Here is a 13,534-nt window from a genome sequence, read left to right as displayed (position 1 = left end):
TTTTAAACCCAAAACTAATTTTCCTTAATACTTATAGGGCTATTCAAATTATCTATTTCTTTTTAGTGGGCTTTGTTAGTTAGTGTTTTTTTGAGACATTTTTTCATTTTACCTAAATCATTGCATTTACCAGCATAAAGTTCTTCATATATTTTCTTATTATTTATAATATCTGCAGAATCTTTACAATGATACAGCTCATTTGTCATGCTGATAATTTGTATCTTCTAAAATTTTATCAACTTTATTATCTCAAAGAACCAGCTTTTGGTTCATTGATTTTCTCTAATGTTTTCCTGTTTTCTATTTTATTGATTTCCACTGATTTTTATTTCCTTTGACTTACTCTGGCTTTTATTTGCTCTTATCCTTTTCATTTCTTTCTATCTTTTTTTTAAACCATACCCTCATTTCAGCAATAATTTCTCATTTATTTTTTTTTCTTTTTTTGAGACAGAGTCTCTTTCTGTTGCCCAGGCTGGAGTGCAGTGGCACTATCTTGGCTCACTGCAACCTCCGCCTCCTGGGTGCAAGCAATTCTTCTGCCTCAGCCTCCTGAGTAGGTGGGATTACAGGCACCTGCCACCACGCCTGGCTAATTTTTGTATTTTTTAGTAGAGATGGGGTTTCACCATGGTGGCCAGGCTGGTCTCGAACTCCTGACCTCAGGTGATCCACCCGCCTCGGCCTCCCAAAGTGCTGGGATTACAGGCCTGAGCCACTGAGACTGGCCTAATTTCTCATTTCTTAAGGTGGAAACAGGAAATTGATTTGAAACTTTTTTTCTTTTATAATTTAATAAATCTCCTAAGTACTGCTTTAGCAGCATCCCACAAATTTTGATACTGGGTTTCATTTCACTCCATTCAAGATACTTTCTAATTTCTCTTTTGATTACTTCAATAGACCCATAGGCTATTCAGAAATGTGTTACCTAATTTCCAAATATGTGGACATTTTCCTAATGTCTTTCTCTAATAGATTTCTGTTTAGTCAGAGAATCAATTTTTTGTGACTTGGATCCTTTTAAACTTATTGAGATTTGTTCTGTGGTCTAGGATATGGGCCTATCTTGGTAGAATATTTCATGTTCACTTGAAACTAATGTATATTCTGCTGTTGGACTGTTGGATAGAATATTCAATAAATGTTAACTAAGTTGAATTGGTTGATAGGATTTTCAAATCTTTTATATCCTTACTGATTTTCTGTATATTTATTTTATAAATTATTAAGAGAGGGCTATTAAAATCTTTAACATTTATCAGGAATTAATTTATATATTTATCTTTGTAGTTCTGCCAGTTTTTGCTTCATGTATTTTGAAGCTCTGTTATTAGGTAAATATGCATTTAAAATACTGATTGATTAATTGACCCTCTTGATTAATTGACCCTTTAATCATTATGAAATTACCTTCTTTACCCTTGGTAATATTCTTTGCTCTGAAATTTACTTTGTGTGACATTAAGATAAACTCTCCAGATTTATTTTGAATAGTATTAGCATGGTATATCTTTTCTATCCTTTTACTTTTAACCTGTTTGTCTTTTTTATTTGAAGTGTATTTTTTTTACAAGCGTTTCTAGATTTTTATTTCCTCTCATTTCCCCACCATCCACCTCTTTAAAAACAAAAAAATGAAAAAAAAAAAAAAACTAAGCCTAGAAAATACTCATTAGTCAGCCTTCCTGCCCTTCCCCATGGTTCTCAGCACCCCCCACCAGCTGGCTCAAGGGGCATAGATTTTATTTCTGCACCAAGAGGGGTCCTGGGGGAAGGAGGTGTATAGCTAAGACTAGAGAAAGCTTGTTACCCAGGGCTTCGGCTGAGAATCACTTCCTTCTCCCATTCAGGGGCCAGGCCTATATTAACCACATGGCCTTTGATACTAACCATCCTGAGGGTTGTTATATGTTCTGCGTCTATTTTTAAACAATGAAATTTGGGGCCAGGGCTTAATGTATGCACACATTTTGAAGTAAGACCTGAAATGACCTTGGGTAAGTTTATTAACCTCGGTTTTATAAATCCTTAAACAAACATTCGCACAGATATAAAGTGCCTAGCCCATCAGAGCAGAGAAGAGCTCTCGGTTGTACCAATAAGATATCAGGGATTCTTCAGAAGGCGGCCTTGAGACCTCTCATTGTGTTTTGAGATCATTATTATCAATTTGGACTTCAAAAACAAGGGCCCTGTAAAACCCCTGAAGTCTTCCTCGTCTCAGGTTTTAGGGATGCCACTTGGATAAAAATTAAGGGTTCACAAAGGTCATTGCCCCCAGAAGCAGGCACTGGAAATAGACAGGCAGCTTTTCTTTATCCCAAGCAGAACCTGTGTCAGCTTCCCCACTAATGGGTTCTGTTTGTCTACCTGGGCTTGGACTCCCAAAGAGGAAGAACCACCTCTGCTGGAGAACTAGTCCAAAGCCTGGGGTTGGAGTTGGTGGGGCAACTCTTCACTGTGCTTGCAGCTGGGCTGAGGCAGGATCCTGGACCTCTCCGGGGCGTAGCCCGTGGAACGTGGTCGATTTGTTGGTGAATCAGGGGTGCCACTGGCCCTGGATGCTAGGGTTGTCGGTGTGGAAGTTTCGTTGGGCGAAGTCGATCACCTCCCGTTCCACGATCTCCCTGGCGCCGTGAGACGAGGGGCCGTCACGGCTGACGCTGAAGCTCAGACGCTGCAGCTGCTGTACGTAGCGACCCAGTCGGTTGTGGAGAACACTAGCCAAGAAGCGACTCGGAGTCCCGCGCGCAGTCGTAGCTGCTAAGAGGCAGCGGAGCCCAAGCGGCGACGAGAGCTTGAAGTGCATTTTTAAAAGACAGCATATAGTTGAGTCTTGTGTAGGTTTTAAAAGCCAATCTAATAATCCCTGCCTTTCATTTGCGATACTTAGATTATCTGAATTTAATACAATTATCCATATAATTAGGTTTAACTCTATCATCTTAATTTTTTTTTGTATTTGTCCTCTCAGTTATTTGTTTCCCCCCTTTCCTTTCCTCCTGCTTTTTTTTTGGAATAACTGAATATTTTTTATTATTCCATTGCTAGTTTTCTTCTTTTTTGTTGGCTTATTAGCTGTAACTTTGTTGTGTTATTTTAGTGATTGTTTTAAGCTTTGTGGTATACATCTTTAACTTATCACAATTTATCTTCAAGGATAGTGTACCACTTTATATATAAGAACCTTAAAATATTACAATTCCATTTTTCTCCTCCTGACCTTTGTGCTCTCATTGTACATTTTTATATGTTATAAAATCCATATTATATTGTTTTTATTTTTGTTTAACCAGTCAATTATCTTTAAAAAATATTTGAATAATAAGAAAAACATTCTATATGTTTACCTATGTAATTACTATTTCTAAAGTTCTTTATTACTTTGTGTAGATTCATATTTCTTTCTGGTGACATCATTTCACTTTCCCTGAAGGAATTTCTTCAGCATTTCCTATAGTTCAGTTCTGCTTGTTATGGATCCTTTCAGGTTTCACATGTCTTAAGAACTAGTTATTTCATTTTTGAACAGTATTATTGTTGGGTATGGAATTCCAGGTTGACAGCTTTTTTCCCCCTGCCCTTTAGTACTTTAACAAATGTGCTTCCTTATCACTGTCTTCTCTTTTGCATTGTTTTAAATAAGAAATTTGATGTTATTTTTATCTTTGTTTGTTTGTACATGTGTCCTTTTTCTCTGATGACTTTTAAGGTTTTCCCTTAAAAACTCGACATTCTGGTTTAAGTGATGTGATTATGATGTGTGTTGGACTAGTTTTTTTCATTTTTTTTTTGTTTTGGTGTTGTTGAACTTATTGGCTCTGTAGGTTGTTTTCATAAAATTTGTAAAATTTTTAGCCATTATTTCTTCAAGCTTTTTCTCACCCTTTTATTTCTTTTACAGACTCCAATTACATTAAGCTGTTTGAAGCTGTCTCACCACTTATGCATACCTGTTCTTTTTTATAATTTTCTTTTCTTTTCTTTTTTTGAAATGGAGTCTCACTCTGTCGCCCAAGCTGGAGTGCAGTGATACAATCTCAACTCACTGCAACTTCTACCTCCCAGGTTCAAGTGATACTCCTGCCTCAGCCTCCCAAGTAGCTGGGATTGCAGGCACTCACCGCACCCAGCTAATTTTTGTGCTTTTAGTAGAGACAGGGTTTCACCATGTTGGCCAGGCTGGTCCTGAACTTCTGACCTCAGGCAACCTACCCACCTCAGTCTCCCAAAGTGCTGGGATTACAGGCGTGAGCCACAGCACCAGACAAAAATTTTCTTTTTTCTCTCTGTGTTTTCTTTTGGATAGTTTCTACTATAGTTAAAGTTCACTAATCTTTTCTTTTGCTCTGCCTACTAACATTATTTCCATCCAATGTATTTTTTAAAAATCTCACACATTGTAGTGCTCATGTCCAAAAGTTTTATTTGGGTCTTTTTCAGTATCTTTTATGTCCCTAACTTTTGGAACACATGCAATACAGTTATAATAATTTTTAAATGTCCTCATCTGATAGTTCTAACATCTGTGTAAATTATGGGTAAGCTTCAATTGATTGATTAATCTCCTTGTTATGAGTAACATTTTCCTGATTCTTTGCTCTCCTGGTAATTTTTGATTGAATACCAGACCTGGTAATATTTTTGCTTTATGGGTTGCTGGATAATTTCATATTTCTTCTTTTGTTTTTTTTGACATGAATTCTTGCTCTGTTGCCCAGGCTGGAGTGCAGTGATGTGAGCTCAACTCACTACAACCTCCACCTCCCAGGTTCAAGTGATTCTCCCGTCTCAGCCTCCCAAGTAGATGGGAGCACAGGTGTGTGCCATCATGCCTGGCTAATTTTTGTATTTTTAGTAGAGACGGGGTTTCACTATGTTGGTCAGGCTGGTCTTGAACTCCTGACCTTGTGATCTACCTGCCTTGGCCTTCCAAAGTGCTGGGATTACAAGTGTGAGTCACCGCACCCAGCCAATTTCATATTTCTATGAATATTCTTGAGCTCTGTTCTGGGACCAGTGAAGTTACTTGATCTTTTTATGTCTTGCTCTTAAGATTTGTTAGGTAGGACCAGAAGTATGCTCAATCTAGGGATAATTATTTCCCATTACTGAGGAAATGCCCTTCTGCATACTCTGCCTAATGCCTGGTGAATCTTGAGATTATTGTCTAGCAGTATGTGAGCACCATTACTTTCAATCATTTCCCTCACCTCGGTGTTCTCACACATACGCACTGACTAGTACTCAGTTGAAGCTTGAGGGGGACCTTCTGCAGATAAGCAGATTTTCCTCTCTGTCCAGTTCTCTCTTCTCTGGTAATCTATATCCTATGAACTAGCCTGTCCACTTTGCCAGCAGATGAAAGGTCCATGGTAGCAAAAATACCAGAATATCTGGCATCAGTAGTCTTGTCTCTGCCAATGCTTATAAAAACAGAGGGACACAGATTACTGGCTTAGTTCATTTTGTGTTGCCACAACAAAACACCTGAGATGGGTAATTTATAAGAAGCCGAGATTTATTTCTTATAGTTTTGGAGGTTGGGAAGTCCAGGGCAAGGAGTCCATCTCTGGTAAAAACGTTTTTTGTGTGTCATCCCATGGCGAAAGGCAGAAAGGCAAGTGAGTGTGCATGCAAAAGACAGAGAGCCAGATACACTTTTTTTTTTTTTTTTTTTTTGAGACAAGGTCTTGCTCTGTCACCCAGGCTGGAGGGAGGGCAGTGGCACAATCACAGCACACTGTAGCCTCCAGCTCCCAGGCTTAATCGATCCTCCCACCTCAGCCTCCCGAAGTGCTAGGATTACAGGTGTGAGCCAGTGTGCCTAACCCAAACTCACTTTAATAACAAACACATTCTCACAGTAATAACGTTAATCCATTCGGGAGGGCAGAGCCCTCGTGACTTGCTCACATCTGATTGGGCTCCACATCCCAACACTGTTGCATTGGGAATTAAGTTCCCAACACACAAACTTTAGGGGATGCATTCAGATCATAACAATGACTGAAATCTGATTTCAGCCTGCTGAAAGATTACCTGACATTAACAGCAATGAGTTCTTTGAAAAGAATTCTAGACCTTGGGCTGTGCTAGTGCTCCTAGGCATCCATTATTTAATAAGCTCCTTGTTATTGCCACAAGTTATGTGCTAGGCAGCGATTGTTCAGTGGGGAGCAAACTTTAATAGGTGCAGACTGGAACTCTGCAGTGAAGAAAGACAAGATCCTGTGCATTCCTTAGGTAACACGGTGACTCTTGATCTCTGTCATGGTTCCAGACATCTCGACGTCTGTGTCCTGCAGCTGTGCGTGTTCTCTACGTCCGAGGTTCTGACTGGCAGTGTGGGTTGGTAGTGGGAGGAGGTGAATGCGGACGATGAGGAGGATAGTCCCAGGAAATGAACAGCCTGTTTTCTAACCACAGGTGCCTTCTTCATCCCCTACCTCATCTTCCTCTTTACCTGTGGCATTCCTGTCTTCCTTCTGGAGACAGCACTAGGCCAGTACACTAGCCAGGGAGGCATCACAGCCTGGAGGAAGATCTGCCCCATCTTTGAGGGTGAGTAGCTCTGTGCCTGATTCCAAGGTGTCTTCATTAGTGGTTATAAACCTTTCCGGAATGACTGGAGTGATTAGCAGCAGTTCTGAGGTTAAGATAAGATCACAAGTCTCTATGTTAAGCCCTTGGTTTGCGGGCTGCATACTGAGCTAGTCAGCTGGTCCATCGGAGAATGGGGGAGAAACAGCAGTAAGCATGGGGCAAAGGATTTAGGTTAGTTAAGTAGAGTGCAAAGCTACTTTAGCTATATGTTTTCAATACATAACAATCTCTTTGTATTTTAAGACACATTTAAATCAATTATAAAGCATTTTAAAAGATAACTTTAAATAAGAAAAAATTATTTCATTAATAGTTCTATCTTGGCTGGGTGCGGTGGCTCATGCCTGTAATCCCAGCACTTTGGGAGGTTGAGGTGGGTGGATCACCTGAGGTCAGGAGTTCGAGACCAGCTTGGCCAACATGATGAAACCCCCGTCTCTACTAAAAATCCTTAGCTGGATGTGGTGGCAGGTGTGGTGGCGGGTGCCTGTAATCCCAGCTACTCAGGAGGCTGAGGCAGGAGAATTGCTTGAACCTGGGAGGCAGAGCTGCAGTGAGCTGAGATAGTGCCACTGCACTTCAGCCTGGGCGACAAAAAAAAACTCCATCTCAAAAAAATGAAAAAAAAACAACAAAAGTTCTATCTTGACACAAGGATTTAAAATTTACAGTATTTAATTTCATGATTTCTCCATATGTAGGATTTTCTCTACATTTTTATTTTGAAATAATTACAGATTCACAGGAAGTTACAAAAATAGTTGTTTTCCTAGATGGTAAATTGAACTCCCAGCCTCAGACAACCCTCCCACCTCAGCGTCCCACTATAGCTGAGATTATAGGCATGCGCCACCACTGTCCACTGTCCCTAGCCCAATTCTGCAGTTTCCCCGCAGGCATTGGCTATGCCTCCCAGATGATCGTCATCCTCCTCAACGTCTACTACATCATTGTGCTGGCCTGGGCCCTTTTCTACCTCTTCAGCAGCTTCACCATTGACCTGCCCTGGGGCAGCTGCCACCATGAGTGGAACACAGGTACGCTCATCACCTGAGGGTCCACTCCTCTTCCTGTTCTGCCATATTACCCGGAAGTGGGATTGTCCCTATATGCCAGCTTAACATGGACACACCAGAAACCACCCAAGTAGATCCATGGAGAGCTTACATCAAGAATAAGACCAAGAATTCACCAGCCTCACAGCAAAATGTCATGAACTTTTTAGAGAAAAAATTAATATATTCAATTAATGTATTAGGCAACTAGAACTGACCACCTTTTTATGTCATTTAGCCATTTACTTAAATCAATTTGAAATATGGTTAGTTTAATATATCGATATATTTTTGTTCGTTCATTTGTTCTCGTATCTTCTTTCTGATACCATTTTAGGTCTTTCAAACTTACAATTCATCTGGACTTGCTTGTCAGGGGTGGCAGAGGCGGGAGAAAAACCACGTATAAGTGGACCCGCACAGATCAGATCCATGTTGTTCAAGGGTCCGCTGTGATTTATAATAGCAATTACAGTCATGTGCCACTTAATGACAGGGGTACACGCTGAGAAATGCATTGTTGGCAATGTCGTCCTTGTATGAACATGACAGAGTGCAGTTACACAGACGTAGATGGCACAGCCTGCCACACACCTGGGCTGTATGCTGTAATACTCTACTGAACGCTGGAGGCACTCGTGGCACAATGGTAAGTATTTGTGTATTAAACATAATGAAACATAGAAAAGGTACAGTAAAGATGCAGTATTTTAGAATCATGTGGGAACACTGTCATATATGTGATCCCCTGTTGACTGAAATATTGGCATGTGCTGCTTATCTGCAATTTCTCCTGTGCTTATAAGACTACCTGAGCCACCCATGGCAATAGTACTCCCGAGTCTAATGTGCAGAAAGTAACAGCAATGACAAAAACGTGTAGGGCAATGCTGTCCAAAAGGACTTCTGTAATGATGAAAATGTTCTTTGCACTATCCAGTATGGCAGCTACATGTGGGTATTTATTTATTTGTTCACTTTTTATGGGCAGTCCCACCGAGCCAGTGTGGGTTTGGAGTGACTCCTGCATGTGGTTCCTGAGCACCTGAAATGTGGCAAGTGGTCTGAGGAACAGAACCTTAACATGTGCATTGAGTGTTAACTCAAACAGCCACAGGTGGCTCGTGGCTGCCCTACTGGAAGGCGTGGCTGGAGAGCAGAGTGGACACGGTTCTGCTTGGATTCTTGGCACATCCCGCTCTCCTTGTCTGAGTATCTTCCAGTGCCAGTCAACGAGGCCCTACCCCTTTGAAGTGGGCTAACCATGATGGATGCTTTCTTGCTCAGATGAGTTACTCCATTCTGAAGTGGAGTTTGAATCCTTTACTTGCCAGGAAAAGCATTTTTGCGTGGCTGGTGTGGTATTCTTTACCCTTCGTGACCTGGCTCCTGTCTACGTCATCACTTCACCGTCACCTCTCTCGCCTTGTACTTTAGGCTCTCCTTCCAGGCACTTCTGTATGCATCACTGCCACTACCTCCATTCCACCATTATTTTTCAAAGGGAAAGTAAACCTTGGGGGTACCTCCTCTGAACCCCAAGATTGCATTAGGTTCTTCTCAAATGTGTCTGGTGGCACCTGCACTGGCCTGGCCCTACTGCGTCACTTCCCTCACTTTCCATCTGTTTGTTAACTTGGTTTCCTGCTAGTCAGCAAGATCTTGAGGGCAGGAAAGGTGTCTTCATCTCCAGAGCCTCTGTGCCTAGCACAGTGCTGGCTCTATCATGATTGAATGAATCAAGGTTTAAAGATCTGTTTTATTATGGTTCGTCCGGGCACACTGGCTCATGCCTATAATCCCCGCACTTTGGGAGGCCGAAGCTGGTGGGTCGCTTGAGCTTAGGACTTTGATACCAGCTTGGGCAAGACAGTGAAACCCAATCTCTACTAAAAATACAAAAAATTTGCCAGGGGCGGTGGTGCACGCCTGTGGCCCTAGCTACTTGGGAGGCTGAGACAGGAGGATTGCTTGAGTCTGGGAGACGGAGGTTGCAGTGAGCCAAGATTATGCCACTATACTCAAGCCTTTGTAATAGAGAAACATTTGTCTCCAAAAAAATCTGTTTTATTATAATTTTTTAGCTATATATATATATATAATTCTTTAGCTATATATATATTCAGTAAACATAGATATTAAAAAATAAATAAAAGGAAGAATACATTTATTATAATTCTTTAGCTATGTATATAGCTAAAGAATTTATTTATATACATTTATTATCATTTATATATACATTTATTATAATTATTTAGCTATATATATTTATTTATATATAGCTATATTCTTTAGCTATATTTATTTATATGTATAGTTAAAGAATTATAATAAATGTATTCTTCCTTTTGATCGATTTATTTTAAAAAATATCTATGTTTACTGAAACCACCTTTGACAACCAGCTTGTCAGAAGTAAAGGTTTTATCCAGATCTCAGGGAGCTTCCTCTTGCAACAATGTTGTCAGGTCTTGGTGGTCCAGAGCCTTCTCTTCAGGGCATTATTAGGCCTGTCTTCCTCTGGATCAACTGGGGGTCTCTGGGACAATCCTGGGGCCGATTGAATACCTGAGTCTTATGTTTTAGCATTGCTGACATCTCTCCTAGTGAACCTGGTTTTACTCAGAACCTAGCATTTGAATTGCACAAGACACGCTGTCCTGTCAAGATGAGATAATGCTTTTCTGGGTGTGCTGCAGCATCAAGGCAAGTGAATGGTTTAGTGAAGAGAGCACCCAGCTGGCCTTCAGTCGCCCAACAGATATTTGTTGAGCTCCTGCTATATGCCAGGCTCTGTTCCAAGCACCAGGAATATGGTAATAAAGAAAAACAAAGACCCCACCCTCCTGGGGCTTTCATTCCAGGGATGGGAGGTAGACATAAACAGAACAGGTGGATGCGAAGTGTCCTATCAGAAAGCAGCAGTATATGCTGTGTTAGAAGATGGGCTATGGAGGAAAATCAAACAGGGACCGTGAGTTTTACAGGTGAGGTGGCAATTTTAAGTTGCATGGTCAGGAAAGGCCTTACTGAGATGCCCCTTGAGTAATGGTCTGTAGAAGGAGGGGGAACGAGTCATTGAGCTGGGGGACAAGAACTCTAGGAAGAAGGAGCTGAGGCGGCACTGCACCTGACACACCCAACACGTGCAGGGAACAGGGTGAGTGTGTTGGAGCAGGTGGCTGCGGGGAATGGGGTGGGAATGGATCCAGCAGGGCCTTGGAGGTGACGAAAGGGTTGCAGCTTTTTTCTTCTAGTGGGATGGGAAACCCATTGGAGCTTTTAGCTGGGGTGTGACCTAGAGTGATCTAAGGTTTAACAACATTGCCCCTGCTGCTAGATGGAGATTTCACGAGGGGAGCAAGGGTGGAATCTGAAGGGCGGGTAGGACCCAGGAGCTGACAGTGCCTGCCCCGTATCAGGGTGGCGGTAGTGGAGGTGACAAGAAGCATCAGTCTAGAAATTTTGAAGGTGGAGCCTAGACAATTTGCTGACGGGGTTTCAGCCTACACTTGTCATTCATGAGCAGATACAGGCCATTTCTAAGAAGATGCACTTTCTTCATGGGCACAATGGGGGAAACAGTATCTGTCTTAATATTTCCCGGATTATTGTATTGTATCAGTACTCTTTGTAAAACTCCAGAGTCACATACAAATAACGAAGAGAACCTTGTATTGAGCACTCTACCTCCATGTTTTCATTTAATTTCTCATCAGTCCCACATAATGGATCTTACGTCTACATTTTAGAGATGAGGGCAGCAAAACACAGACAGCTGAGTTATAACTTACCCACGACCACACAGTTCATGCCCAGGGGGTCAGCATTCAAGCCAGAGCTCTCCAGCCTGTGCTCTTAGCCACTCTGACACATCACTTCCCTAGAAGGCATTCTTGTTATTCCTCGAAGGCAGTGACTTTGCACAGGGCGCTTACCTAGAAATGTTAGCAATGCTTTGAAGCAGCTGGCCTGGTGAGCATCTCTCCTGGTGTCAACTAATCATGCCTGAGGAGAATATATACCAAGCATCCACGCATGCACATGTCCAAGTGTGTGGGAGAGTGTGAGCTGCATTTGTCAAGGTGATTATGCGTGGGAAGATGTTTTGTACAGATAACCTTAGCCCGGCTCCTGCCAAAGACCTTCCTTCCCATGCTCCTAGAATTTCACCCCACTTTCCAGTTGAGTCATATGCTGGCTGATGATTTTTCTCTTTCTTTCCTCCTTGTGACTCTCGGGTAGAACACTGTGTGGGGTTCCAGAAGACCAACGACTCCCTGAATGGTACCTCTGAGAATGCCACCTCCCCTGTCATCGAGTTCTGGGAGTAAGTGAGGCCCCTTCCCCACCCAGTGTGGGCTATGTATTCAGAAGAAGGATGCGGGGAGGGGTTCACACCAAGGCCACTCTCAATGGACGGCAAGGGAGGAATTTCCACTAAGTGGCTTTTTTCTGTGGTGCCTGTGTTTGTGGTTATTGCAGGACTGGTTTCAGAGATGAGACTTTTGCAGTTCTCCTGGGGCTGTGTCTGGCCTTCCTAGCCTGCACCCCTGCCCCACGTCAAAGAGTGCGTGTGCTCCCACTCCGCACTCCCTCCTCCCTGTGGATGCAAGTGTGTGGACTCTGACCCACCCCTCCCCGCAGTACTGATATTTACCCAGGGCATGAGTCCTGCTGTCAAAAAGTCCTGAAATCCTGTTTGGGAACCCAGGTGCCTACGCCTCCCTCCCCCGGCCGGGGACAAAGCACTCAGAGCAAACTTACCTGGAAGAGTCTCCATTCTCCACCTTTATGTCCACCTCCAGCTCTGAACAAAGGGTGGCCTCATAGGTCCCAGTGAAGACAGCAAAGGAGCCTTTGGACAAGAACCTGGAGCCACTGCTCCTCTGTCCCAGGCACATGGGCCACAAAACTGAGGCTGGCAGAAAAAGTAAGCTAGGTTCACCCCTTCTCTCCCCAGGCGGCGGGTCTTGAAGATCTCTGATGGGATCCAGCACCTGGGGGCCCTGCGCTGGGAGCTGGCCCTGTGCCTCCTGCTGGCCTGGGTCATCTGCTACTTCTGCATCTGGAAGGGAGTCAAGTCCACAGGCAAGGTTCGTATGTGCAGCTCCTGCCCCTCCCATCCCAGGACTCCCTGCCCTCCCTGGGGCTGTCACCCAGGAGCTCTCTAAGCCGTGGCCCTGTCAGGAATGGGAGGGGATGACCCAGGAAGGACTTGCTGCTCTCTCTTTGATTCTGTGCCTCCCTCGGATTCACATACATCTGCTTTTCCGGACGTTAACTGGAAGACAGTGAGAAAGGCAGGAAGGACACCTCCAGGGTCATTTGTTCTTGGAACTGACCACGTGTGTGGGCACGTTGCAAAATGAACACAAGTCATGGTTCCCTAATTTATACAACAGATCTGTGGAAAAGGAAGTCCATGAAGACTCTTCATCTCAAAATGATTCTTAACCAACTCAAGAATTCCGGGGCACTTTGCCCTGGAGCAAAGAGGGCATTCTGAATTCTTCCGAACTCTTGCCCTGGGGGCCTCTCTTAATCTGGCTGCCTGGCTGTGCTAAGCTAGTAAACTCTGTGAGGATAGGGGTCACATGTCACAAATCTTTTCATATCTGACAACCCTTGCCATGAATGCCAAGCACACTTGTTGGGAGAATGCCAAATGTCATTCAGTCACTCAACAAATATTTACTGAATATGTGTCAGGGGAGGCGGGGGCTTAAAAGCTGGAGGAGGAAGGGAGGGGGTAGGCTGTGGCTCAGAGCTAGGGGAGATGGAACGAAAGAGCTGCGGGTGAGCTGGGAGCAGGAGGAGCCCTCACTCCTTTGACCTTTTCAAGGAGCTCCTGCCCTGCCTCCTGC

General features: G+C 43.1%; 1 protein-coding gene and 1 pseudogene across 5 annotated transcripts in view; one reads left to right on the top strand and one right to left on the bottom strand.

The window, feature by feature from the left end:
- SLC6A13 (solute carrier family 6 member 13) overlaps positions 1-13,534 on the top strand; it is a 70,887-nt gene that overhangs the window by 43,344 nt on the left and 14,009 nt on the right. For 2 of the 5 annotated variants that reach the window (XM_012438937.3, XM_012438936.3), the window contains exons 3-6: positions 6,436-6,570; positions 7,509-7,649; positions 11,913-11,997; positions 12,631-12,763. In XM_012438937.3, the coding sequence (XP_012294360.2) occupies positions 6,436-6,570; positions 7,509-7,649; positions 11,913-11,997; positions 12,631-12,763 (494 nt within the window). Of the gene's footprint in view, positions 1-4,757; positions 4,826-6,435; positions 6,571-7,497; positions 7,650-11,912; positions 11,998-12,630; positions 12,764-13,534 lie in introns of those variants that run through there. The other 3 variants (XM_064377629.1, XM_064377628.1, XM_012438938.3) reach the window with 3 other exon arrangements.
- LOC110568521 (large ribosomal subunit protein mL43-like) lies at positions 2,462-2,815 on the bottom strand (annotated as a pseudogene).

The sequence above is a fragment of the Aotus nancymaae genome, unplaced genomic scaffold (genome assembly GCF_030222135.1).
Source record: "Aotus nancymaae isolate 86718 unplaced genomic scaffold, 86718_ANA_hifiasm-v0.15.2.pri h1tg000016l, whole genome shotgun sequence".
Classification (NCBI taxonomy): Eukaryota; Metazoa; Chordata; class Mammalia; order Primates; family Aotidae; genus Aotus; species Aotus nancymaae.
The sequence above is the reverse complement of the archived record's forward strand: the minus strand, read 5'-3'. Positions and strand labels throughout refer to the sequence as shown.